This window comes from Heterodontus francisci, chromosome 13 (genome assembly GCF_036365525.1).
Source record: "Heterodontus francisci isolate sHetFra1 chromosome 13, sHetFra1.hap1, whole genome shotgun sequence".
NCBI lineage: Eukaryota > Metazoa > Chordata > Chondrichthyes > Heterodontiformes > Heterodontidae > Heterodontus > Heterodontus francisci.
Window position 1 is genome coordinate 45,464,345 of NC_090383.1, and position 26,499 is coordinate 45,490,843.

The 26,499-nt window shown below is 43.9% G+C and overlaps 1 protein-coding gene across 3 annotated transcripts in view; it reads right to left on the reverse strand.

Moving 5' to 3' along the window:
• Positions 1 to 26,499, reverse strand: part of rsph3 (radial spoke head 3) — a 194,107-nt gene that overhangs the window by 12,892 nt on the left and 154,716 nt on the right. For all 3 annotated transcript variants that reach the window (XM_068044769.1, XM_068044767.1, XM_068044768.1), the window contains 2 exons: positions 19,645 to 19,731; positions 8,383 to 8,459 (listed from right to left, as the gene is read on the reverse strand). In XM_068044769.1, the coding sequence (XP_067900870.1) occupies positions 8,383 to 8,459; positions 19,645 to 19,731 (164 nt within the window). The remainder of the gene's footprint in view (positions 1 to 8,382; positions 8,460 to 19,644; positions 19,732 to 26,499) is intronic.

A 26,499-nucleotide genomic window follows, 5' to 3' on the forward strand; every position in this document is an offset into this window, starting at 1 on the left:
CTTGCATGTCTCTTCATGGCCCTCAAATTGATGATGGCATCATTGTCAGTTATTCTCCTCCTCACCCTCTTCATAGTCATCCTCATCTGAGAAGGACTGGTGTTCCTTCGCCTGCAAAATGTTGCCACATCTAATTGCAAGACTGTGCAAGGCATGGCAGACAATGATTATTCAGGACACCCTCTGTAGCGTGTACTGACTAGACAGGTCAAGGCAACAGAATCGCATTTTCAGCGTGCCAATGGCATGCTCAATGATGGCTCTGGTGGATCAGTGAGCAACATTGTACTTCTCTTCAGCAGTGCATTGGGGATGACGTACTGGTATCCACAATGTACAACAGGGGTAATCCTGGTCACCCAGGATCCATCCTTCCACTTCGCTGGTTCCTCAAAAACTGCTGGCAGCTGGGAGTTCCTTAAAATGTAGGAGTCATGACAGCTCCCTGGGAAACACGTGCAAACATGCATGATTTTTCTTCTGTGATCACAAACCAGTTGCACGTTTAAAGAATGGAAGCCTTTGCAATTAACCAAGACAGCAGGCTGGTCCCAGGGAGCTCTAATGGCTACATGTGTACAGTCAATCACCCTTTGCACTAGAGGGGACCCAGCAATGGCGCCAAAGGCCTGGCTGTCCTCATCTACAGGTAAGTAGATGAAATCATTGGCTCGTCGAAAAGAGCACTGGTTACGTCTTTGATGCACCCGTGCGTTGCAGACTGTGAAATGGCACATATGTCACCTGTTGATTCCTGATAGCAAAGAAATTGAGTGCAATAGCACCCTTGAGGGTAATGGCATGGGGTTCCCAATGAAAACAAGCAGCTGCAAGTAATGCTGAAAGATTGTACAATTTCTGTTGCCATTGCAAATCACATCCTCATGCTTCTTTGGTATTGCCTCTGACATCTGAAGGTCATGTGTCCTTGTCCTGAGGATGCAATGACACACGAGTGCCAGTCTTCGATAATGCCTTTCCTGGATGGCTTCATTCGGAGCAGCCTTGCCCTCTTGTGTTGCCAGCTGCGGCAGAATCTGTTGATTACCAAGACCCTCCTCAGTCTCTCCCTCTGCAATTGTTCACATGTTAGAGGAAAAATTGCTTGTATGATAGTCATATCTTTGTAGCTTTCAACTGTTGAGATGAGAAGAGTGTTGTAAAGCCATCCTCCTTCTGCCATTCAGCAGAACCATGAAAATCATGAGCAGATCAGTTATGTGCCTTACATTTGCATGCAGCAGGAGATCCCACCACCATCCTCCCAATCAACTTACATTCCTTGATTCAACACAGTTTGTATTCTTCCAGAAAATGTTGCATCTTTGATACCAGGCAAGTTTGCCCGCCTTCCAACCTCTTGTCACCTTCCAGCCTACACCCATCATCCTTGACCCATCCAACTTAACCTTCAACTTTCCCCCTATTACCATAGAACCTCCCTCATCATAAATTTATACATGCCATCCCTCCCCCCATCCCTACTCCTGTCACCGTCCAACTGTTGACTCTCACCCTTGAGCCTCCAAGAATCCACCTTGATATAGTTACAGATTCCCAATCCCCTCCCCATGACCTCCACCCCCCTCCACCTCCCCCCAACCATATACAATTACCCCCGTGACTGTGACCATAGCTTCTGCCAGCCAGTAGCCTGATGTGGTTACACAGGACTCTGATGACGACAGCGATCCTCCATCCTTTTAGGCCTCTTATCACCATCAGTTTTCTGACAGGAAAACATCAACCCACCACCCCCTGCAAGGCTCACAGCCAGCCTCATCAAAATCAGCCACTACACAGCCTTGACTTTGCCCTCCTCTCTCCCCTGCTCCTCCATGCACCGAAGACCCCATCCTATCCTACCCAACTACTCTTCCCTGCTCCTCCATGCACCCGAGACCCCACCCTTCTATAGAAACGTAGAAAATTGGAGCAGGAGTAGGCCATTCGGCCCTTCGAGCCTGCTCCGCCATTCATTATGATCATGGCTGATCATCCAACTCAGTAGCCTGTTCCGGCTTTCGCCCCACACTCTTTGATCCCGTTAGACCAAAGGGCTATATCTAACTGCTTTTTGAAAGTATACAAAGTTTTGGCCTCATCTGCTTTCTGTGGTAGCGAATTCCACAGGCTCACCACTCTGTGGATGAAGAAACTTATCCTCATTTCAGTCCTGAAAGGTTTACCCTGTATCCTTCGAGTATGACCCCCGGTTCTGGACTCCCCCACCATCGGGAACATCCTTCCTGCATCTACCTTGTCAAGTCCTGTCAGAATTTTATTGGTTTCTATGAGATCCCCCCTCACTCTTCTGAACTCCAGCGAATATAATCCTTACTGATTCAATCTCTCCTCATAAATCAGTCATGCCATCCCAGGAATCAGTCTGGTAAACCTTCGCTGCACTCCCTCTATAGCAAGAACATCCTTCCTCAGATAAGGAGACCAAAACTAAAGAACAAAGAACAGTACAGCACAGGAACAGGCCATTTGGCCCTCCAAGCCCGTGCCGATCTTGATGCCTACCTAAACTAACACCTTCTGCACTTCAGGGGCCCATATCCCTCTATTCCTTTCCTATTCATGTATTTGTCAAGATGTCTCTTAAACGTCGCTATCGTATCTGCTTCCACCACCTCCCCCGGCAGCAAGTTCCAGGTACCCACCACCCTCTGTGTAAAAAACTTGCCTCGCACATCCCCTCTAAACTTTGCCCCTCGCACCTTAAACCTATGTCCCCTAGTAACTGACTCTTCCACCCTGGGAAAAAGCTTCTGACTATCCACTCTGTCCATGCCGCTCATAACTTTGTAAACCTCTATCATGTCACCCCTCCACCTCCGTCGTTCCAGTGAAAACAATCCGAATTTATCCAACCTCTCCTCATAGCTAACACCCTCCAGACCAGGCAACATCCTGGTAAACCTCCTCTGTACCCTCTCCAAAGCCTCCACATCCTTCTGGTCGTGTGGCGACCAGAATTGCACGCAATATTCTAAGTGTGGCCTAACTAAGGTTCTGTACAGCTGCAACATGACTTGCCAATTTTTATACTCTATGCCCCGACCGATGAAGGCAAGCATGCCGTATGCCTTCTTGACTACCTTATCTACCTGCATTGCCACTTTCAGTGACCTGTGGACCTGTACGCCCAGATCTCTCTGCCTGTCAATACTCCTAAGGGTTCTGCCATTTACTGCATACTTCCCAATATAAAACTGCACACAATATTCCAGGTGTGGCCTCACCAAGGCCCTGTATAATTGCAGCAAGGCATCCTTGCTCCTGTACTCGAATCCTCTTGCTATGAAGGCCAACATACCATTTGCCTTTTTTACCACCTGTTGCACCTACCTGCATGCTTACCTTCAGTGACTGGTGTACGAGAACACCCAGGTCTTGCTGCATATTCCCCTCTCTCACTTTATAGCCGTTCAGATAATAATCTGCCTTCCTGTTTTTGCTACCAAAGTGGATAACCTCACATTTATCCACATTATACTGCATCTGCTGTGCATTAGCCCACTCACTCAACTTGTCCAAATCACCCTGAAGCCTCTCTATGTCCTCCTCCCAACTCACCCTCCCACCCAGTTTTGTGTCATCTGCAAATTTGGAGATATTACATTTAGTTCCCTCATCTAAATCATTAATGTATATTGTGAATAGCTGGGGTCCTAGCACCAATCCCTGCGGTACCCCGCTAGTCACTGCCTGCCATTCAGAAAAAGACCCATTTATCCCTCATTGTTTCCTGTCCGCCAACCAATTTTCTATCCATCGCAATACACTACCCCCAATTCCATATGCTTCAATTTTACTTGCTAATCTCTTATGTGGGACTTTGTCGAAAGCCTTCTGAAAGTCCAAATAAACCACATCCACTGGCTCCCCCTCATCAACTCTACTAGTTACATCCTCGAAGAATTCTAGTAGATTTGTCAAGCATGATTTCCCTTTCGTAAATCCATGCTGACTCTGCCCGATTATACTAGTGTTCTCCAAGTGCTCTGCTATAAAATCTTTGATAATGGACTCTAGAATTTTCCCCACTACCAACATCAGGCTGACTGGTCTATAATTCCCTGCTTTCTCTCTACTTCCCTTTTTAAATAGTGGGGTTACATTAGCTACCCTCCAATCTGTAGGAACTGTTCCAGAGTCTATAAAATCTTGGAAGATGACCACTAATGCATCCACTATTTCTAGGGCCACTTCCTGAATCACATCAGGCCCTGGGGATTTATCAGCCTTCAATCCCATCAATTTCCCCAACACCTCCCCAACTACCCTCCCCTGCTCCTCCATGCACCCAAGACCCCACCCTGCCACCCCCCCCGCCCCGACTACCCTGCCTTGCTCTCCATGCACCCGATCAATCCCAACCTTCCCTCTCTGACTACCCTCCTCTGCTCATCCGCATAGCCCCCACCCATGATGTCACCGCCATCCCGAGATGATTCACCCTTGCTACTGCCGAGCCTGGAGGTAAACATCCACTCCCATGGTGTCCTGGAGGAAAACATCTATTCCAGTGGTGGAGTTAGTTTAGCAGCTGCGCAAAAGAGGGAAGAGCAAAGTCCTGAGACTCAGTTGCACAAATCCGACCTATTGCACGCCACGTTGTAACATTCATGAACTGGGTGGCATGGGAATATCATCATTTGCCGTTCAGTTAATCTGGCAGATAGGACTAAATCCTAACTATGCACAGGGTAATGAGTATTCATGGCATGAATGCAAAGCTGCAATCAGTCACCCAGCTGGGGGAATCCTGAACGCTGCAACCCGCTGACGATTTAATTCCTCGAAAAATCCCACCGTTGGGAATCTGAAAAAAAACACCTTCCGCCACAGCGGACTGCATAAAATTCTTCCCTAAGTCTCAAAAATATTCAGGGGTAGAGTTTCCACTTTGAGAATTGTTCTTTTCCCACTCGAACTCGTTTATAAATCACCAAATTCAAAATCTATCATGAATCAGAGCAATCCAGCAGTATTTTAACACTTCATTCCAAAAAATTTGCTTTAAAAGTTATTCCTTGATATATTTAAGAGTGGGAACTTATTGCAATTTGATTAAGATAGCTAAAAATGAGTATATCATAAAAAAATAAACATTTTTAATCAGTGTCAATCCAGCACCTGTGAGTAACCAGATTTTAAATTACTAAAAATGAGTTTTAAAAAAAAGAACCAGTTGTCAGTTATATTGGCCTTCTTAAAAGCCTACAAATGAGCAAGATTAGTGGAAACTCTCAGTGGTGATTAACTCAGGCAGGGGACCTGGCCAATTTTATGGGTGGGGCCTATTTCTAGTGTGATTGTTTTAAACCATTGCAAAAGATCGTGGAAACTATTTGCACTGAATGTAATTTGTGCTGAAAATTCCAATCTTTTGCATGGTTTACAACAATTTCAGGTGAATTGAACCTCCAGTGCAACTGAGCAGAAACTCTACTCCTTAGTTTCTCATTTACATAGAAATACTTCACTATTTTCTCACTTCAACTATAAATGATTAGATTTTAATTCCTTTGACACGTCCTTGTTTTGCATTATGTATCCTCTGTGCCTAGATAACAACTTGCATTTATATAACATGTATTTAAATAGCATGTGCAACATTCAAAAGTCCCAAGGCACTTCACAGATGCATTATAAAACAAAATATGACACAGCCATATATTAGGGCAGAGAACCAAACGGTTGGTCAAAGAAGGAGGTTTTAAAGAGGTGTCTTAAAGGAGGAAAGGTTTAGGGAGGGAATTAAAGAGCTTAGGGCCAATGCAGCTGAAGGCATAGCCACCAATGGTGAAGCGATTAAAATCAGGGATGCTCAACAAGCTGGATCTAGAGCAGCACAGTGATCTCGGAAGATGGTAGGGTTGGAGGAGATTAAAGAGTCAGGCAGGGACCAGGCCTCGGAGGGATCTGAAAACAAAGGATGAGAATTTAAAAATTGAGATATTGTTTAACTCAGAGCCATTGTAGGTCAGCGAGCACAGGGGTGGTGAGAGAATGAGATTTGCTGAAAACATGGGCAGCAGAATTTTGGATGATCTCTGGTTTACTGAGGGTAGAATGCGGGAGACCAGCCAGCAGTATGTTAGAATAGTCAAGTCTGGAGGTAACAAATGCAGGGATGAAAGTTTCAACAGCAGAAACGTTGAGCTAGCAGCAGAGTTGGGCGATGCCACCGCGGTGGAAATAAGCGGTCTTAGTGATGGCATGGATATGTGGTTGAAAGCTGCTCACGGGGTCAAATATGACTTCAAGGTTAACAGTCTGGTTCAGCCTTGGACAGTTGCCAGGAAGAGGGATGGAGTTTTTTTTTTAGAGATACAGCACTGAAACAGGCCCTTCGGCCCACCGAGTCTGTGCCGACCATTAACCACCCATTTATACTAATCCTACACTAATCCCATATTCCTACCATATTCCTCACCTGTCCCTATATTCCTCTACCACCTACCTACACTAGGGGCAATTTATAATGGCCAATTTACCTATCAACCTGCAAGTCTTTTGGCTGTGGGAGGAAACTGGAGCACCCGGCGAAAACCCACGCAGACACAGGGAGAACTTGCAAACTCCACACAGGCAGTACCCAGAATTGAACCCGGGTCGCTGGAGCTGTGAGGCTGCGGTGCTAACCACTGCGCCACTGTGTCGCCCTGCGAGAGCGCAGAATTTGTGGAGGGGACTGAAAACAATGGCTTCAGTCTTCCCAATATTTAATTAGAGGATATTTCTGCTCATCCAGTACTGAATGTCAGATAAGCAGTCTGTTAATTTAGAGACAGTGGTGAGAGGTGGTAGTGAGGTAAACCTGGGTTTCATCAGTGAACATGTGGAAACATGTTTTGCACAGAGGAGCAGCAAATAGAAATAGGAAAGGGCAAGGGAGATACCAGAAGTAACTATGGGAATGGGAAGAGAAGCCATTAAAGGCAATTCTCTGGCTATGATTAGATTGGTAAGAAGGGAACCAGGTGAATGCAGTCCCACCAGCTGGACAATGGTGAAGAGGCATTGGAGGAGGATGGGGTGATCAACTGTGTTAAAGGCTACTCACAGGTCGAGAAGGAACAGGAGGGATAGTTTGCCTTTGTCACAGTCACATAGGATATCATTTGTGACTTTGATAACGTACTGTGGTGGGGCCTGATTGGGCAGGTGGAGAAGATGGAATTCTGGGAAAGATGGGCAGGAAGCGGAGCTTGGGGATGGGGTGGTAGTTTGCAAGAATGGAGGGCTCAAAATTTGGCTTTTTTAAGGAAAGGAGTGTTAACAGTAGATTTGAAGGAGTGACAGAACCTGAAGAGAGCCATCAACAATTAACACTTTTACTGTAGAGAAAAAAATCCCAAGGGGCTTCACATAGGCATAATCAGAAAACATGGTCCCAGTATTAGGAGAGAAACCGCTTGTAATTTTGATTTTATTAGAACGAAGTCTTCAGCTCCCTGAAGTTACAGGTTCATTTATAATGGCACCAAATGTATCCATTAATTTTCAGCTCATTCAATATCAAAAGGTGTGTAGCTGTTTGACCAGCGAAAGCCCTGATCAGATTTGATGAATATCCAATAAATATATAGATAAATTAGTATTCAATGACAAAGTTTTGGATGCAGTATGAGTGTACCTGGGTTAGCCGTTCTGAAAAGCAATTCACTGGCTACTAGGTATGACAAACAGCTGGCTAGTAAATCTGAAAGGAGGAGGAGGAAAGGTCTTTGAAAATGGACTGATGGTACATTTGCCAATTCCCAGAGCTGATAAAAACACAACTAACCGGTTCAGATACAGTGCAACATGCACACACTGACCCACCCCATACCCAGACAATCTCCTGAGAGGCAACACAAAGAACAAAAACTTGTAGCCAATTCAGGGAGACCCTGTGGGAAATTGTTCATCCAAACATTTGAAGAAATTAAACCAGGATGACATCTAGTGGCACTACGTATCACAAAAAAAAAATCACACAGGATGCTTGTCAGAAATCCATTTTTGACTCATTTCTTTTACACTCATTACAACAAAGATCAGAGCACAAATACAAAACTTTGGCTCTGTCAAGAACGTTTTAAAAACTATACTTTCAAAAGTTGGACTGATCAGCAAGGAATAGTTCTATTAATCTTCCAATTCCAAAGTCAATTTCGTAAATCGCAAACCTGCTCATCTGACGTTTCAGGGCTTCAACTAAAATACTTGCCAGTCAGGAGAGAATAAAACAGAACATGAGGATATGAAACAGATACCAACGACCAATATGCCTCACTGCCATTTTCATCATAGATTGACAGTTTATTACGCAAAGCAGAACTGGTTAACAGCAAGATACAAATTCTGGCATGACTTAATTACCTAAATGTGTGTCTTCTCATCGGATTCCATCTGTGAGAAAGCCTGTTTTCTGCTATTAGCCACATCACGAAGTATTACTACAAGACAAGGAACAAACACATTTGTAATTATTAGAAGTTAAACTGCTCACTACAATAAAAGCAAAATATTGCGGATACTGGAAATCTGAAATCAAAACAGAAAGTGCTGGAAATACTCAGCAAGTCTGGCAGCATCTGTGGAGAGAGAAACAGTTAACTTTTCAGATCAGTTTCTGATGAAAAATCACAGACTTGAAACACAGATGCTACCAGACCTGCTGAGTATTTCCAGCGCTTTGGTTTTATTTCCACTCACTATATATTTTTCCTTGAAAGACCTGTCCTCAGTATGATTGCATCAGGCTTGTTTCTTTCTTTCTTGAATGCTGAAGGCTACATCAGTTAACAATTTTTTTTTTAAAAGCATTGTTTTAAAGCACTGTGGTGAGTTTATGTCCATCTAGTCACCACTTTTTCTATTGATCAGAGAAAGTATGAGAACAGGGAAATTAAAAGTCTTATCTAAACACAAAGTAAAAGGATAGTTAAAGGAATGGTGAGGCCTATTTGGGATAATAAAGGAATTCCTTTTGTGGAGGCAAAGGACATAACTGGTACTTCGTATCTGTCTTCACAAAGGAAGAGGGTGAAGTTAATATCACAGTAGCTGGTGGTGGGGGGGGGGGCGCACAGGAGTGTAGATATTGGATATGGTAAAAAGTGATAGAAAGGAGGTGCTAAAAGGTTGGCGTCACTCAAAGTTAACAAAGCACGCGACCCATGGGATACATTATATGTTGCTGAAGGTGATAGGATGGAGATAGAAGAAGCTCTGACCACAATCCTTCAATCCTCCTTGGACAAGGGAATAGTAGTAGAGGATTGCAAATGTTACACCTCTGTTCAAAAAAGAAGAGATGGATAAACCTGGTAATTACAGGCCAGTCTAACATCATAGAGTCATATACAGCAAAGAAGGAGGCCATTTGGCCCATCGAGTCCATGCTGGCTCTCTGTGGAGTAATTCAGTCAGTCCCACTTCTCCATTCGACCCCCATAGGCCTGTAAGTTTATTTCCTTCAAATACCTATCAAATTTCCTTTTGAAATCATTGATTGTCTCCACCTCCACCTCCTTTGTGGGCAGCGAGTTTCAGGTCATTACCACTCTCTGAATAAAAAAGTTCTTCCTCACATTTCCCCTGTATCTCTTGCCCAAAACCTTCAATCTGCGACCCCTAGTCCTTCTACCATCAGTTAATGGGAGAAGTTTTTCCTTGTCTAACTTATCTACGTCTTTCATAATCTTGTACACCTCTATCAAATCTCCCCTCAATCTCCTTTTCTCCAGCACAAACCCAGCTTTTCCAACCTAACTTGACTTTTCTTGACCAATACATGAATAGGATGGGAATAGAGTGATACGGTCCCTGGAGGTGCAGAAGGTTTTAGTTTAGGCAGGCATCAACATCGGCGCAGGCTTGGAGGGCCGAATGGCCTGTTCCTGTGCTGTACTGTTCTTTGTTCTAACCTTGTAACTAAAATCTCCATCCCTGGAACCGTTCTGGTAAATCTCCTCTGCACTCTCTCAAGGACCTTCACAGCCTTCCTAAAGTGTGGTGACCAGAATTGGATGCAGTACTCTAGTTGGGACCTAACCAGAGCTTTATAAAGGTTCAGCAAAACTTCCCTGCTTTTGTACTCAGTGCCTCTATGAAGCCCAAGATCCCATATGCTTTGCTAACAACTCTCTCAATATGTCCTGCGATGAGAAAACTACCAGAGACCACAGTCAATGTGAAATAATTCTCACTTGGAAAAGCACAGACTCAAAGGGACAGCTCCTTAAACAGCACCTTCCAAACCCACGACTTCTACCAACTTGGAGGACAAGGGCAGCAAATGCATGGGAACATCACCATATGCAAGTTCCCCTCCAAGCCACACACCATTCTGACTCGGAACTTTATCGCCGTTCCTTCACTGTCACTGGGTCAAAGTCCTGCAACTCCCTCCCTAACAGCATTGTGGGTGTACCTACCTCACATGGACTGCAGCGGTTCAAGAAGGCAGCTCACCACCACCTTCTCAAGGGCAATTAGGGATGGGCAATAAATGCTGGCCTAGCCAGCGATGCCCACATCCCATGAATGAATAAAAAGCATGAATTTGTTAAAGGCAAATCATGTCTGATTAACCTCTTTCATGAATTAACAGAAAGGGTTGGTGAAGGTAATGTAGTAGATATTGCATATATAACTTTTAAAAACGTATTTGATAAAGTACCGCACAACAGACTTATTTGGAAAATAGAAGCACATATTGTGAAAGGAATGGTAGCAACTTGTGTATGCAATTGATTAAAGGATAGGAGGCAGAGGGTAGTGGTGAACCAGTGTTTTTCTGACTGGAGCGAAATATGCAGTGGGATCAGTAGTAGGACCATTGTTTTTCTATTATGCATAAGTAACCTGGACTTGGGTATAGGGAATATAATTTTGAAGTTTGTGAAGGATACAAAACTTGCCAAGTTAATAAAGCGAGCAGGATAGTAGCAGACTTCAGAAGGACATAGACACACTGGTGAAATGGGCAGACATATTGCAGGTGCAATTCAATACTGTTGACTGTAAAGTGATGCACTTTGGGAGAAACAAAACGGAGAGGCAATTAATTGAAATGGTACTATTTTGAGGGGGTAGAGTAGAGGGATCTGGGGATTCATACTCACTAGTCTTTGAAGGTGGCAAGGCAAGTTTATAAAAGGTGGCTAGGAAAGTGTACGAGATACTTGGCTTTGTAAATAGGGGCATTGAATACAAAAACAAAGAAGTCACGCCAAACCTTCAAAAATCTCTGTTTAGGCCTCAACTGGACTGTATGTACAATTATGGTCACCACACTTTAGGAAAGATGTCATGGCCTTGGAAAGGGTACAGAGGAGGTTTACTGGAGATGACTCCAAAGATGGGGGACTTCAGTCATGTGGAGAGATTGGTGAAGTTGAGATTGGTTTCCTTAGAGCAGAGAAGGTTAAAAGAAAACCTAAGAAAGATATTCAAAATTGAAGTGTTTAGATAGATCAATTAGGGAGTAACTGTTTCCTCAACTACTAATGATACATTTTAGATGTAAAATAATTGGTAAAAGAACTAGAAGGGAAAAGAAGAAAAGATTCTTTAGAGGGTTGTGAAGATCTGGAACGCATTATCTGAAAGTGTAGTGGAATCAAGTTCCATAGGCACTTTCAAAAGGCAACTGACCATGTTAACCGTATATTAATTGTACGTGGGTAGTGAGGATTCACTTTTTTAAAAATTCATTCATGGGATGTGGGCATCACTAGCTGTGCCAGCATTTATTGCCCATCCTAATTGCCCTTGAAAAGGTGGTGGTGAGCCACCTTCTTGAACCGCTGCAGTCCATTTGGGGTAGGTACACACACAATGCTGTTCGGAAGGGAGTTCCAGGATATTGACCCAGCGACAGTGAAGGAACGGCGATATAGTTCCAAGTCAGGATGGTGTGTGACTTAGAGGGAAACTTGTATGTGGTGGTGTTCCCATGCAACTGCTGCACTTGTCCTTTTAGGTGGCAGAGGCTGCCACTGTGCGTCAGTGGTTGAGGGAGTGAATGTTTGTGGATGGGGTGCCAATCAAGTGGGTTGCTTTGTCCTGGATGATGTCGAGCTTGTGTTGTTGGAGCTGCACCCATCCAGGCAAGTGGAGAGTATTCCATCACACTCCTGACTTGTGCCTTGTCGATGGTAGACAGGCTTTGGGGAGTAAGGAGGAAAGTTACTCTCCACAGGATTCCTAGCCTCTGACCTGCTCTTGTAGCCACAGTATTTATATGGCTATTCCAGTTCGGTTTCTGGTCAATGGTAACCCCAGGATGTTGATAGTGGGGGATTCAGTGATCATAATGCCATTGAATGTCAACAGGAGATGGTGAGATTCTTTTGTTTGAGAGAGTCATTGTCTGGCACTTGTGGCACAAATGTTACTTGCCATTTATCAGCCCAAGCCTGGATATTGTCCAGGTCTTGCTGAATTTCTACATGGACTGCATCAGTATCTGAGTCGTCGTGAATGGTGCTGAACATGATTGCAGTGAACGTGCCCACTTCTGACCTTATGATTGAAGGAAGGTCATTGATGAAACAGCTGAAGATGGTTGGGCCTAGGACACTACCCTGAGGAACTCGTGCAGTGATGTCCTGGAGCTGAGATGATTGACCAACAACCACAACCATCTTCCTTTGCGCTTGGTATGACTCCAACCAGTGGAGTGTTTTCCCCGATACCCATTTACTTCAGTTTTACGAGGGCTCCTTGATGCTGTACTCGGTCAAATGCTGCATTGATGTAAAGAGCAGTCACTCTGACCTCACCTCGAGTTCAGCTCTTTTATCCATGTTTGAACCAAGCCCGTAATGAGGTTAGGAGGTGAGTGGCCCTGATGGAACCCAAACTGAGTGTCACTGAGCAGGTTATTGCTAAGCCAGTGCCGCTTGATAGCACTGTCAATGACACCTTCCATCACTTTACTGAAGGACAGTACATTGACCGGGTCGGATTTGTCCTGCTTTGGGTACAGGATAAAGCTCGGCAATTTTCCACATTGCCGGGTAGATGCCAGTGTTGTAGCTGTACCGGAACGGCTTGCTACGGGCGTGGCAAGTTCTGGAGCTCAGGTCTTCAGTACTATTCCCAGAATGCTGTCAGCACCCAGAGCCTTTGCAGTATCCAGTGCTTTCTTGATATCACACAGAGTGAATCGAACTGACTGAAGACTGGCATCTGGGATGCTGGGGACTTCAGGAGGAGGCCGAGATGGATCATCAACTCGACACTTCTGGCTGAAGATTGTTGCAAATGCTTCAGCCTTATCTTTTGCGCTGTTAGTTGTTTAATTGTCCACCATTATTCACCACTGGAAGTGGTAGAGCTTAGATTTGATCCGTTGGTTATGGGATCACTTGGCTCGGTCTATCCCATGTTGGTTATGCTGTTTGGCATGCAAGTAGTCCTGTGTTGTAGCTTCACCAGGTTGACACCTCATTGAGGTATGCCTGGTGCTGTTCCTGGCATGCCCTCTTGATTGAACCAGGATTGATCCCCTGGCTTGAAGCTAATGTTAGAGTGGGGGTTATGCCGGGCCAAGAGGTTACAGATTGTAGTTGAGTATAATTCTGCTGCTGCTGATGGCACACAGTGCCTCATGAATGCCTAGTTTTGCATTGCTAGATCGGTTTGAAATCCATCCTATTTAGCATAGTGGTAGTGCCACACAACACGATGGAGGGTATTCTCAATCTGAAGACAGGACTTCGTCTCCACAAGGATTGTGCTGTGGTCACTCCTACCAATACTGTTATGGACAAATGTATCTGTGGCAGGCAGATTGGCGAGGACGAGGTCAAGTATATTTTTCATTCTTGTTGGTTGTCTTACCACCTGTCGCTGACCCAGTGTAGCAGCTATGCCCTTTAGGTCTCAGCCAACTTGGTCAGCAGTGGTGCTACTGAGCCACTCTTGGTGATGGACATTGAAGTCCCCCACCCAGTATACATTCTGCACCCGTCACCCTCAGTACTTCCTCCAAGTGGTGTTCAACATGGAGAAGTATGGATTCATCTGCTGAGGGGGGTGGGGGGGGGGGGAGGTGGTAGGTGGTAATCAGCAGGAGGTTTCCTTGCCCATGTTTGGCTTGATGCCATGAGACTTCATGGGGTCTAGAGTTAATGTTGAGGACTCCCAGGGCAACTCCCTCCCGAGTGTATGCCATGGTGCCGCCATCTCTGCTGGGTCTGTCCTGCCGGTGGGGACAGGGCATACCTGGGGATGGTGATGGTGGTGTCTGGGGCATTGTCTGCAAGGTATGATTCTGTGAGTATGACTATGTCAGGCTGCTGATTGACTAGTCTGTGGGACAGCTCTCCCAACGTTGGCACAAGCCCTCAGATGTTCTTAAGGAGGTCTCTATAGGGTTGACAGGGCTGGGTTTGCAGTTGTCGTTTCCGGTGCCTAGGTCAATGCCGGGTGGTTCATCTGGTTTCATTCCTTATTTGATACAACTGAGTGGCTTACTAGGCCTCTCAGAGGGCATTAAGAGTAATTGCTGTGGGTCTGGAGTCACATGTAGGCCAGACCAGGTAAGGACTGCAGATTTCCTTCCCTAAAGGACATGAGTGAGCCAGATGGGTTTTTACGACAATCAATGGTTTCATAGTCATTGTTAGACTAGCTTTTAATTCCAGATCTATCAATTCTACTTTCTACCATGGTGGGATTCAAACCCATGTCCCCAGAGCAATACCCTGGGTCCCTTGGTTACCAATCCAGTGACAATATCACAATGCCACTGCCTCCCCCATCTACTATCTCCATCCTAGCACCCCTCAGCAACTTAGTATGCATACCATCCAGACCAGAGGACTTGCGACAAACAGAGGAAGCAGCATGCGATAGATAGAGCTAAGTGATCCCACAACGAACAGATCAGATCAAAGATTTACAGAACTATCACTTCTAGTTGTGAATGGTGGACAACTAAACAATGGAAGAATAAAGTTTGCATTTATATAGGACCTTTCACAGCTTCAGGATGTCCCAAAGTGCTTTACAGCCAATGAAGTACTTTGGAAGTGTCAGCCTAGATTTTGCGCTCAAGTCTCTGGAGTGGCACTTGAAACCACAACCTACTGACTCAGAGGTGAGAGACTTATGAACTGAACTATGGCTAATGCAGGAAGAGGTTCCATGAACATCCTCATTCTCAACATTGGTGGAGCCCAGCATGATTGCTTCAGCCTTGCCTTTCGCATTCACAATCGTCTTCAGGTAGAAATGTGGAGTGGATGATCCATCTTGGCCTCCTCCAGAGGTCCCCACGATCAGATGCCAGTCTTCAGACAATTTGATTCGTGTCATGTGACATTAAGAAATGTCTGAGTGCACTGGATACAGAAAGGCAATGGATGTGAACAATATCCCAGTAGTAGTGCTGAAGACCTGTCCTCCAGAACTAGGCACACTTCTAGCCAAGACACAGGCATCTACCCACCAAAGTGGAAAATTGCCCAGGTATGCCCTGCCCACAAAAAGCAGGACAGATCCAATCTGGCCTATCAGCCTACTCTCAATCATCAGCAAAGTGATGGATGAGGTCATTGACAATACCATCAAGTAGCACTTACTCACTAATAACCTGCTCACCAATGCTCAGCTGGGGTTCTGCTCCGCTCCAGACCTCATTACAGCCTTGGTTCAAACATGTACAAGAGTTGAATTCCCAAGATGAGGTGAGAATGATGGCCCCAGATAGCAAGGCAGCATTTTGACCAAGTGTGGCACAAAGGAGTCTTAGTAAAACTAAAGTCAATGGGGGAGGTCAGGGGGAATCTCTGGCTGGTGTTATACATAGCACAAAGGAAGATGGCTGTATTGTCAGAGGCCAATCATCTCAGACCCAGGACGTCACACAGGAGCTTCTCAATGCCATTTCCTAGGCCCAACCATCTTCAACTGCTTCATCAGTGACCTTCCCTCTACCATAAGGTCAGAAGTGGAGATGATTGCAAAGTGTTCATTTCCATTCACAACTCCTTGGATACGGAAGCAGTCTGTGCCTGCATGCAGCAAGACCAGGACAACATACAGGCTTGGACTGATAAGCGGCAAACAACAGTTGCGCCACACAAGTTCCAAGCAATGACCATCTCCAACAAGAAAAAAAAGAGTCTAACCAGTCCCTATGACATTCAATGGCATGATCATCATCGAATTTGATACGATCAACATTCTGAGGATCACCATTGACTGAAAACTTAATTGGACCAGGCACATAAATATTGTTGTCACAAAAGCAGGTTAGAAGATAGGTACTCTGCAGCGAGTGGCTCACCTCCTGATTTTCCAAAGTCCTCTCATGACCTATAAGGCACAAGGAGTGATGGATAACTCTCCACTTGCCTGAATAGGTGCAGCTCCAAAAAACACTCAAGAAGCTCAACACATCCACGACTAAGTAGTCTGCTTCATCGGCACCTTATCCACGACCTTAAACAAACATTCAGCCCCTCCATCGCCTGTACACTGTGGCTGCAGTGTGTTCAAACTACAAGGTACACTGCAGCAACTCACCAAGGCCTCTTTGGTAGTATCTCCCAAACCTGCAGTCTCTATCACCTAGAAGAACAAGGGCAGCAGTTGCGCAAGAACATCACCACCTCCAAGTCCCTCTCCAAGTCTTACATCATTCTGTCTGGGATATATTGCTGTTCTTTCATTTCTGCATGTTAAATCCAGGAATTTAGCACTGTGGGCGTACCTTCACGACATGGATTGCAGCAATTCAAAAAGGCTTTAGCACTTTCTCAAGGATAACTATGAATGGGCAATAAATGCCCTTGCCTCCAATACCCACATTCTCAGAATGAATGAATAAAAAGAAAAAAAGTGATAGCGTATTCCATGTTGATGCTACTAACAGGGCGGCACAGTAGTTAGCACTACAGCCTCACAGCTCCAGTGACCCGGGTTCAGTTCTGGGTACTGCCTGTGCGGAGTTTGCAAGTTCTCCCTGTGTCTGCGTGGGTTTCTGCCGGGTGCTCCGGTTTCCTCCCACAGCCAAAGACTTGCAGGTTGATAGCCAAATTGGCTATTGTAAATTGCCCCTAGTGTAGGTAAGTGGTAGGAGAATGGTGGGGATGTGGTAGAGAATATGGGGTTAATGTAGGATTAGTATAAATGGGTGGTTGTTGGTCGGCACAGACTCGGTGGGCTGAAGGGCCTGTTTCAGTGCTGTATCTCTAAATAAATAAATAAAAAATATGCATGACACTACATTTGTATGACTTGCCATTTTGACGATCAGCATGCATGATAGCTTCGCTAGGATTATAGGTCATTCAAAGCTACAGCTGCTGCTGCTCCAGTGATGTGCATCCAGATTTCCCATCGCAACAGACCCACTCTGAATTCAGTAGTCAGTGCTGTGTGTGCTCTGAATTCAGCAGTGTCAGCACTGAGCGTGCTCTGAACTTGGTAGTGTTTGTGCTGTATGTGGTAGTGTTAGCATGTGTGTTCGCTGAATTTGTTAACGTTAGCACTGTACCTCGCCTGAACTCTGTAGCCTGCCTGAATAACTGGATCAAATTACACATTGCGGAGAACTTGAATCACTCTATAGCAGACAGGATCAAATTACGCATTCCAGAAAAAGACTGTGTGCGTATTGTCCTCTGAAAATCCATACAGGTGGCAACATGAAATTTGTTCCTGCCAACAAAGCAGTGCAGACTCATGCAGCCACCCTGTACCCTCCAAATCCAAGTCCTTAATGTGTATCAGAAACAACAGTGGTTCTCGCACTAAGCTCTGGGGAACATATTGTTTACCTTCCTCCAAAGTACCTTCTAATTTTGTTTGGAGCACATGGTGATTTGTTTAAGTGCACAGCCCCTTTAAATTTTTTTGCATGGCCATGTACGAGATAACAAAGGGACTGGGAACTTTCAGGTTGCTGCACGGCCACGCAGCTTAGGAGGAACATTGCTTATCGGACTGGAGGGAGGCAGTCATTTACCACAACTCTGTTTTCTATCTCTTGACCTATTCGTATCCATGTTGCTACTGCCCCTTTTATCCATGGGCTTTATTTTTGCAAACAAGCCTAATATATGGTACTTTGTTAAACGCCTTTTGAAAGTTCATATACACAACATCCAAGTGACCTCTTTGTGCTTCTAATTTCCATGATTCTATGATGAACTACACGGCCTTCATCCACCCTCTGTTATCTCAAAGACTCAGCAAGGAAGTGAAATCAGATTTTCCATTGACAAATCCCTGCTGGATCTCCTTTATTAATTCATATTTGTCCAAGAGGTTGTTAATTTTCCTCTGGATTGTTTCTAAAAGCTTTCCCACCACGGACATTAAACTTAGTCTGTAATTGCCAAAATTATCCTTCTCCCCTTTTTTGGGAAGGGGTCTAACATTTGCAATCCTCTAGTGCTCTGGAACCACACCTATAACTATTTTCTTAAAAGATACCGAAGATAATAAGGAAAACAGAACATTTGTCTTAGTTAACATTTGATATTAGAAAATAAAATACAATAGACTGTGGAAATTATTGATGCAGAATAAAAGTTCTCAAATGGCAGATCAGACTTTTAATTATTAAAAATGAACACAATTATTTCAGAATGTTGTATAAATTGTAGGTTACTTCTGAGCATGTTTTCCTTTAACATTTTAGAATTCTTCATCTAGGTATAATTTGACCAAATTATTTTAGTATGTTATAGTATTGAATGAAATTTGTGCCAGTGTGCTGTTTTATATTCAAAATCAGTGGCACAGATTACAAATGTCATAGATGTCAGATGCATGCAGGTATGAAGTTACACAGTGCATGCAGACAAAATTTATATGTCACATATATAGTGATCTGATTGTAGAGAATCTATGGTAGAAATGTGTTGTATTCAGGATATATTGTATAAATCAAGGAATACTTGATGATTAAACTGAGATTACAGTTGAAAAAAGACATGGGTGAAAATGTTTTGCTTGGCTCGCCAATAGTCTAGCGGACACTACCTGGAGTAGCATCAGGCCAAACAGACCAGTTGACCCCAGAAGGGATTCCAATCTGTGCTGAGATGCTGGGCAGGAAAGGAGGGAATTTGACAGGATTTCTAAGGAAGGGGAGGGGTGACCATGGTTGTAGAGGCACAGGTTTTTCTGGTGGGACCCAGAAGAGTTAGCGTTCACCAGTTACAGCCAGTAAGTTGTTAAAATTGCTTCAGGGTCCTATCTGAGGACTAAGACACTGGCTTATATTAAATGTGGCATCTGTTCCACTCAGTTGAATGCCTCAACTGTGAGAGTTTGGCCAAGCAGAAAGTGTTAAAATCCATCCCTACCACCTTGAGTGTCTTTAAGTGAGGAAGGGTGAAAGCTGGAGATAAAAAAACAGAACATTTGTCTTAGTTAACATTTTAGGTCTGTGACCTTTAAGAACTGAAAGGTCACAGACCTGAAATATTAACATTGTTTCTCTCTTCACAGATGCTGCCAGACCTGCTGAGTATTTCCAGCATTTTCTGTTTTTATTTCAGATTTCCAGCATCCGCAGTATTTTGTTTTATATTTGTCTTAGTCTGTTGCATTTGAAATAATTGAGTTGATGCACAGAAACAGAATTGCTTGAACAGGTCAATTACTTACTGTCCAACATAGACCTTCCCAAAATTCTCTTCTCTATCGATTTCTTTACCTCTCCCATCAGCCAAGGCAGGAATACTTTCTCCACATCTAATGGGGAAAATGACCAGCCATGAAAAAGTGAACCAATACCTCAATTTTCTTATCGCTCTAAGACACAATGTGACAAAGCAGAATAAGTTTGAAATTAAGAATGTACAACAATTAAAAAAAATACAAGTCTCTACAAATGAAGATGGTTGTGCTGATCAATGTATCATCACTTTCTGGCTAAGTAAAAATTTGGATGACCTATCTATAAGCATCTGTGTTCTTCAACCCTATATGTATGATTAATTTTAAGTCCTGGTCAGCACTGATGAGAATTGTAAGGGCTGTAATCCTTTATGGCATTTTTGACAACACGACATAGAATGCTAAACTTTCCAACAATATACAAGTGGTCTTCCCCAGGCTGTTCAGTATTTTTCCCAGTTGGAATGAAGAATCTCAATCACCCCATGAAACAGGTAGTAATGAATACAAATCAAAATCATTTGAATGGGCAAATATGAATGGTATGTAAAGGATATTTCAGTTTTAGAAATGGAGGAGATCCTACAAGACAGGTAATCTCATTTTCCAATGTATACAATTAGATCAATCAAGGGAGAAAAGTTGGGCATTTGGTGTTCGATTGAACACCCTTATCTAAAACAGTTCTATCAAAAGCTGAAGTTCTTTATTTCAACACTGTGCCATTTATTAATGAGACTTTCTCCAACAGGCAGCATTATGGACGATCTCTAAATTAATCTTCTTGAGGTAAGCTCAAGACGTGGCCAGAGAGTTGATTGTCCATACCCATTTTCTAGTGATTTCCTCTTTATTTTCAGTGTACCAGTAACTGCAACAGTCATTTGGTCATTCCGTGCCTCAGGATGGGGTCCAATAGCACCCAAACAGTTTAGACTTACAAATGGATCCAGTCTCATGAATGTAAAAGACCAAAACATTCTTTGCATCCACAGAACAAGGGTAAGGGGCTGGATCAATCAACAATCTTATTCATTATTTGGAGTAATTCAACTTTCAAATACAAATGAGAAGAAAGTCAACCCAGTGGAGTTAACCATGGAACTTAGTCCAGTTTCCTCCTGACTTCCTTGATTATTCTGTGACAGAGCCACGACCAGCTCGATCCTTGGTTCATTGAGCATTAGTTGATTTTGCTAGGGGCATTACAATTAGAATGCAACCTTGAGTTGGGAAAAAAAAGAGGAAAAATATAAGTCAATCATTCAGACAGCAACTCCTTGTGGAAATTGTATTTAGGTTAAGGAACAGCAAATAAACCATGCCTGATTTCATAAATGAACAATGGTGACTTGGTTAGGCTACCTGAAGATGGCCTCAAAACTATACCTCAGTGTGAATTGCCACATTCTGGAAGAGAATCAGTAAGAGTGGAAATTTAACGAATAAATGGATGAATTTGCTCTGCTTATCGGTGACACAGTAAGAAAGTACAATAACTGTAAAATAGTGAACACATAGCAAACTAGAGAGATGTGTTATTCATATTAGTATTGTACAATTATCAGATATTAATAAATAGAAGTGAATAGGCAAACATCTTGCATTAATATAGCACCTTTAATGTAGTAAAACGTACCAAGGCACTTCACAAGAGTGTTATCAAACAAAAATATACACTGAGCCACAGAGATACTAGGACAGATGACAGATGACTACAAGTTTAGTCAAAGAGATAGGTGTTAAGCAGCATCTTAAGGGAGAAGAAAGGTAGGGAGGTGGAGACGTGTGGGAGGGAATTGCAGAGCTTAGGCAGCTGAATAGCAGAGCGTTTAAAGGTGGGGATCGCAAGAGGCCAAAATTGGAGGCGCGCAGATATCTGGAAGGCTTGTAAGGCTGGAGGAGGTCACAGACAGGAAAGTACAAGACCATGGAGGGATTTGAAAACAGGATGAGAATTTCAATACTGAGGCATCGTCAGACTGGGAGCCAATGTAGATAGCGAGCACCAGGATGATGTGTGAACAGGACTTGGTGCAAGTTAGGATACCGGCAGCAGAGATTTGGATGAGTTGAAGTTTATGTAGGTGGAAGATGGGAGGCCAGCCAGGTCATTGGAATAGTCAAATCTAGAAGTAACAAAGGCATGGATGAGGGTTTCAGCAGATGAGCTGAAGCAGGGGTGGGGTCAGTGATGTTACAGAGGTGGAATTAGGCAGTCTTGCAGATGAAGGGGAAGTTCATCATGATGTCAAATACAACAAATATGACTGAAATAGTAAGGTTCAGCCTCAGACAGTTGTCAGGGAGGGATGGAGTCGGTGGCTGGGACCGAAATAACAGTGTCGGTCTTGCCAATATTTAGTTGGATGTCAGACAAGCAGTGTGATAAATCAGAAACAGTAGCAGGGTTGAGGGGTAGTTGTGCAGTAGAGCTAGATGTTGTCAGCATACACATGGAGTCTGATGTGTTTTTGGATGATGTCTCCTAAGGGCAGCAATGTAGATGCAAAATAGAAGGGGACCAAGGATAATAAATCCTTTGGATTGCTGAGGTAACAGTGGGGGAGTGGGAAGAGAAGCCATTGCAGGTAATTCTCTGGCTATGGCTGGATAGACAAGAATGGAGCAGGTGAGGGCTGTTTCCCCTCCCCCACCCAAGCTGGGCAACGTGGAGAGGTGTTGGAGGAAGATAGTGTGGTCAAATGCGTCAAAGTCAGGTTGAGAAGGGCGAGGATGGATAGTTTGCCACAATCACAGCCACATTGATAAACACTGTTTTGGTACTGTGATGGGGTTGGAGGAATTAAAAGGGAGAAAAGGTAGAGTGGTTTTAATGGAGGATTTGGGACAAGCAGACTAGCAGGTCAGAAAGGTAGTGAATTTCTTGTGTGTCTGGGATAGTTTCTTGCAACAATATATCCTGAAACCAACAAAGGGGCAGGTCATATTACATTTGCTCATGAGTAATGAGCCAGATTTAGTTAATAGTTTAATGGAGCATGAACATTTACCTAATGGCGATCATAAGATGATCGAATTCAACATGGTGATTGAAAAGGAAGAACACGAAGCAGCGACTAAGATTCTAGATTTTGGTAAGGCTGGCTTCAATTTGATGAGACAGACTGTCCACAGTAAATTGGACAAATCTGTAAATGAGCGAAGTGACAGAAGAACAGTGGGAGGTGTTCAAAAAAGAACTTCATGTGATATAGAACCAAAAGCAGTACTTCCCAAAAACAAAGCTTTGGTTGACTAAAGAGATAAGAGACAACATAAAACTAAGAAAACTAAAAGAAAAAGCATCCAAAAATGCAAAAAATAGCAGATCCTGACGAATGAGAGAGAGATACAACTTAAGATACAAAGTACAGCAAAGGGTGAAAAAACAAATAGTAAGAGCCACAAAAAAGGAGAATGAAACTTGTAAGGGATATCAGAATCAATACAAAATGGTTTACAATTATTTTAGGAAAAAGAGGTTGGTCAGCAGCAATGTTGGCCCCTTGAGAACTGATAACCATGATATTGTCAATGAAAATAAGGAAATGGTGGACATGTTGAATATTTACCTTGCATCAGTATTTAGAGTAGAGAAAGAGGTCAGCATACCACATGTCCCAAGGAAACATTGAATCAGGTACAGAGAGTTATGAAAATTAACGTAAGCAAAGTAACAGTAATGAAGAAATTAATGGCACTAAAGAAAGCATGACAAATCCCCAGGACTGGATGGTTTTCATTGCAGGATTTTAAAGAAAGTAGGTGAGAAAGTGCCGATGCCCTAACTATAATCTTCCAAAGTTCACTCAATTTGGGAACAGTACCTTGAGATTAGAAAATTGTGCATATCACTCTGCTATTTAAGAAAGGCGAGAGGGGGAATCCAGGGAATTACAGACCAGTTAACCCAACATCTGTGGTCAGGAAATAGCTAGAATCTGTAAGCAAGGATAGGGTAACTGAACATCTTGATGATTAGAGAGAGAGCCAGCATGGATTTGTAAAGGGCAGGTCGTGCCTGACGAAGCTGATCAAATGTTTTGAAGAGGTGACTGAAGTGGTAGACAGGGGACTGTCTATGGATGTTATTTATGTGGACTTCCAGAAGGCATTTGACAAAATCCATTAAGACTAGAAAGCATTTGATAAAGTCCCTCATAATGAGACTGCAAACTTGCGTTGATGCCCATGGAATTGGAAGCAAATTATTGACCTGGTTAAGTAATTGGCTGAGTGAGGAGACAAAGTAGGGATAGTGGGCAGGTACCCTTTTTGGTAGTTTGTTATTAGTGGTATCCCATAAGGATTTGTGTTGGGGCCTCAACTCTTCTAGCACAGTAAGTCAACGATAGATTGCTTTTCTGATGAAAGGTCAGAGACCTGAAACGTTAACTCAGTTTCTCTCTCCACAGGTGCTGCCAGACGTGCTGAGTATTTCCGGCACTTTCTGTTCTCATTTCAGAGTTCTAGCATCTGCAGTATTTTGTTCTTAAGCTAGTTAAGAAGCCTAGTTAACGGAAACTGCCTGGCAGTGACAGTTACCTGTAAATCAGCTGAAAGTGGTTGCCCAAATAAGTCTTAATTACTGTAGCAGGAAGCTGAGTTACACGTTGCAACATGGGTATGAGTCATCAGTTCTTTATAAAAGTAGACAGATTTTGTTACTGTACAGAGTAAGCTGATCAGAGTGCTTTGAGGATTGAGTGTTATGTTGGGATTTTGGTGTAGAGGGGGGAAAAAATGCTGCTTCTTATACCTTTTGTTCAACCTCCAGTAGCTGGTTAGTGTGCTTCTGTTTGCAAGCTAGGGACTTTAATTTGCTCGTACTTTAGCTAAGTAAATTTATAAGTAATTGACTAATTAAATAAATGAGGTTAGACAGACATGGGAGGGATGGTGACGTTCTGTGATTGTAACATGTGGGAATCTGTGGAATGCATTGTAGTTCTGGACAACCATATCTGCAGTAAGTGTCTGCAGCTGGAGCAACTTCAGCTGAATGGCAGACATTGCAGAGCATCAGGGAGGGGGAGAATTACCTGGACACTATTCTAGGAGGCAGTCACAACCCTAAGGTTAAGTAGAAATTTAGAGTTAGTTAATGGTCAGGGACAGGAGGATGTGACTGTGAGTCAGGCAGGTATGGGGATCCACTATGTAGTGATGGAGGAGCCTCAGCCCTTGACTTTGACAAACCAGTATGAGGTGTTTGCTACCTGTACAGATCAGAACAAGGACTGTAGGGTGGATGAGCAAACTGACCATGGCACCATGGTGCAGGATGGCATTCAAGTGGGTGGAGCGAAAAGGAATGTGGTATGATCGGGAACTGTGGCTATCCCCCTCTCTAACATGTATACCGTTTTGGATACTGTTGGGGGGGATGGCCTATCAGGGAAAACCAGCAGCAGCCAGAGCAGTGCACCACTGTTGTTCAGCAGGGAGGGACAAAGCGCAGAAGAGCAATAGTTATAGGGGACTCTATAGTCAGGGGCACAGATAGGCGCTTCCATGGACGTGAAAGAGACTCCGGGATGGTATGTTGCCTCCCTGGTGCCAGGGTCAAGGATGTCTCTGAACGGACATGGGGCATTCTGAAGGGGGAAGGTGAACAGCTAGAGGTTGTGGTACACATCGGTACCAATGACATAGGCAGGAAGAGTGATGAGGTCCTGCAGGGGGAGTTTAGGGAGTTAGGTAGTAAGTTTAAAAAAAAACAGGACCTCGAGGGTTGTAATCTCTGGATTACTCCCTGTGTCACGTGCCAGTGAGGCTAGAAATAGGAAGATAGTGCAGCTAAACACGTGGCTGAGCAGCTGGTGTAGAAGGGAGGGTTTCAGATATCTGGACCATTGGGATCTCTTCAGGGACAGATGGGACCTGTACAAGAAGGACGGGTTGCATCTAAACTGGAAGGGCACTAATATCCTGGCTGCAAGGTTTGCTAGCATCACTCGGGAGGGTTTAAACTAGTGTGGCAGGGGGGTGGGGACCAAAGCAGTAGGACAGCTAGTGAAATAAATGAGGACACAGTAAATAAGGCCAGTAGGACTAAGAGGAAGAGCAGGCAGGGAGATGTTGCTGAGCACAGCAGGACTGGTGGTCTGAAGTGCATTTGTTTCAATGCGAGAAGTATAACAGGTAAGGCAGATGAACTTAGAGCTTGGATTAGTACTTGGAAATATGATGTTGTTGCTATTACAGAGACTTGGTTGAGGGAAGGACAGGATTGGCAGCTAAATATTCCAGGCTTTAGAAGCTTCAGGTGGGATAGAGGGGGATGTAAAAGGGGTGGGGGAGTTGCATTACTGGTTAAGGAGAATATCACAGCTGTACTGTGGGAGGACACCTCAGAGGGGTCATGCAGCGAGGCAATATGGGTGGAGCTCAGGAATAGGAAGGGTGCAGTCACAATGTTGGGGGTTTACTACAGGCCTCCCAACAGCCAGCAGGAGGTAGAGGAGCAGATATGTAGACAGATTTTGGAAAGGTGTAAAAGTAACAGGGTTGTGGTGGTGGGTGATTTTAACTTCCCCAATATTGACTGGGACTCACTTAGTGCTAGGGGCTTGGATGGGGCAGAATTTGTGAGGAGCATCCAGGAGGGCTTCTTGAAACAGTATGCAGATAGTCCAATGAGGGATGGGGCCATTCTGGACCTGGTATTGGGGAATGAGCCCGGCCAGGTGGTCGAATTTTCAGTGGGGGAGTATTTCGGGAGCAGTGACCATAATTCCATAAGTTTTAAGGTACTTGTGGATAAGGATAAGAGTAGTCCTTGGGTGAAGGTGCTGAATTGGGGAAGGCTAATTATAACAATATTAGGCAGGAACTGAA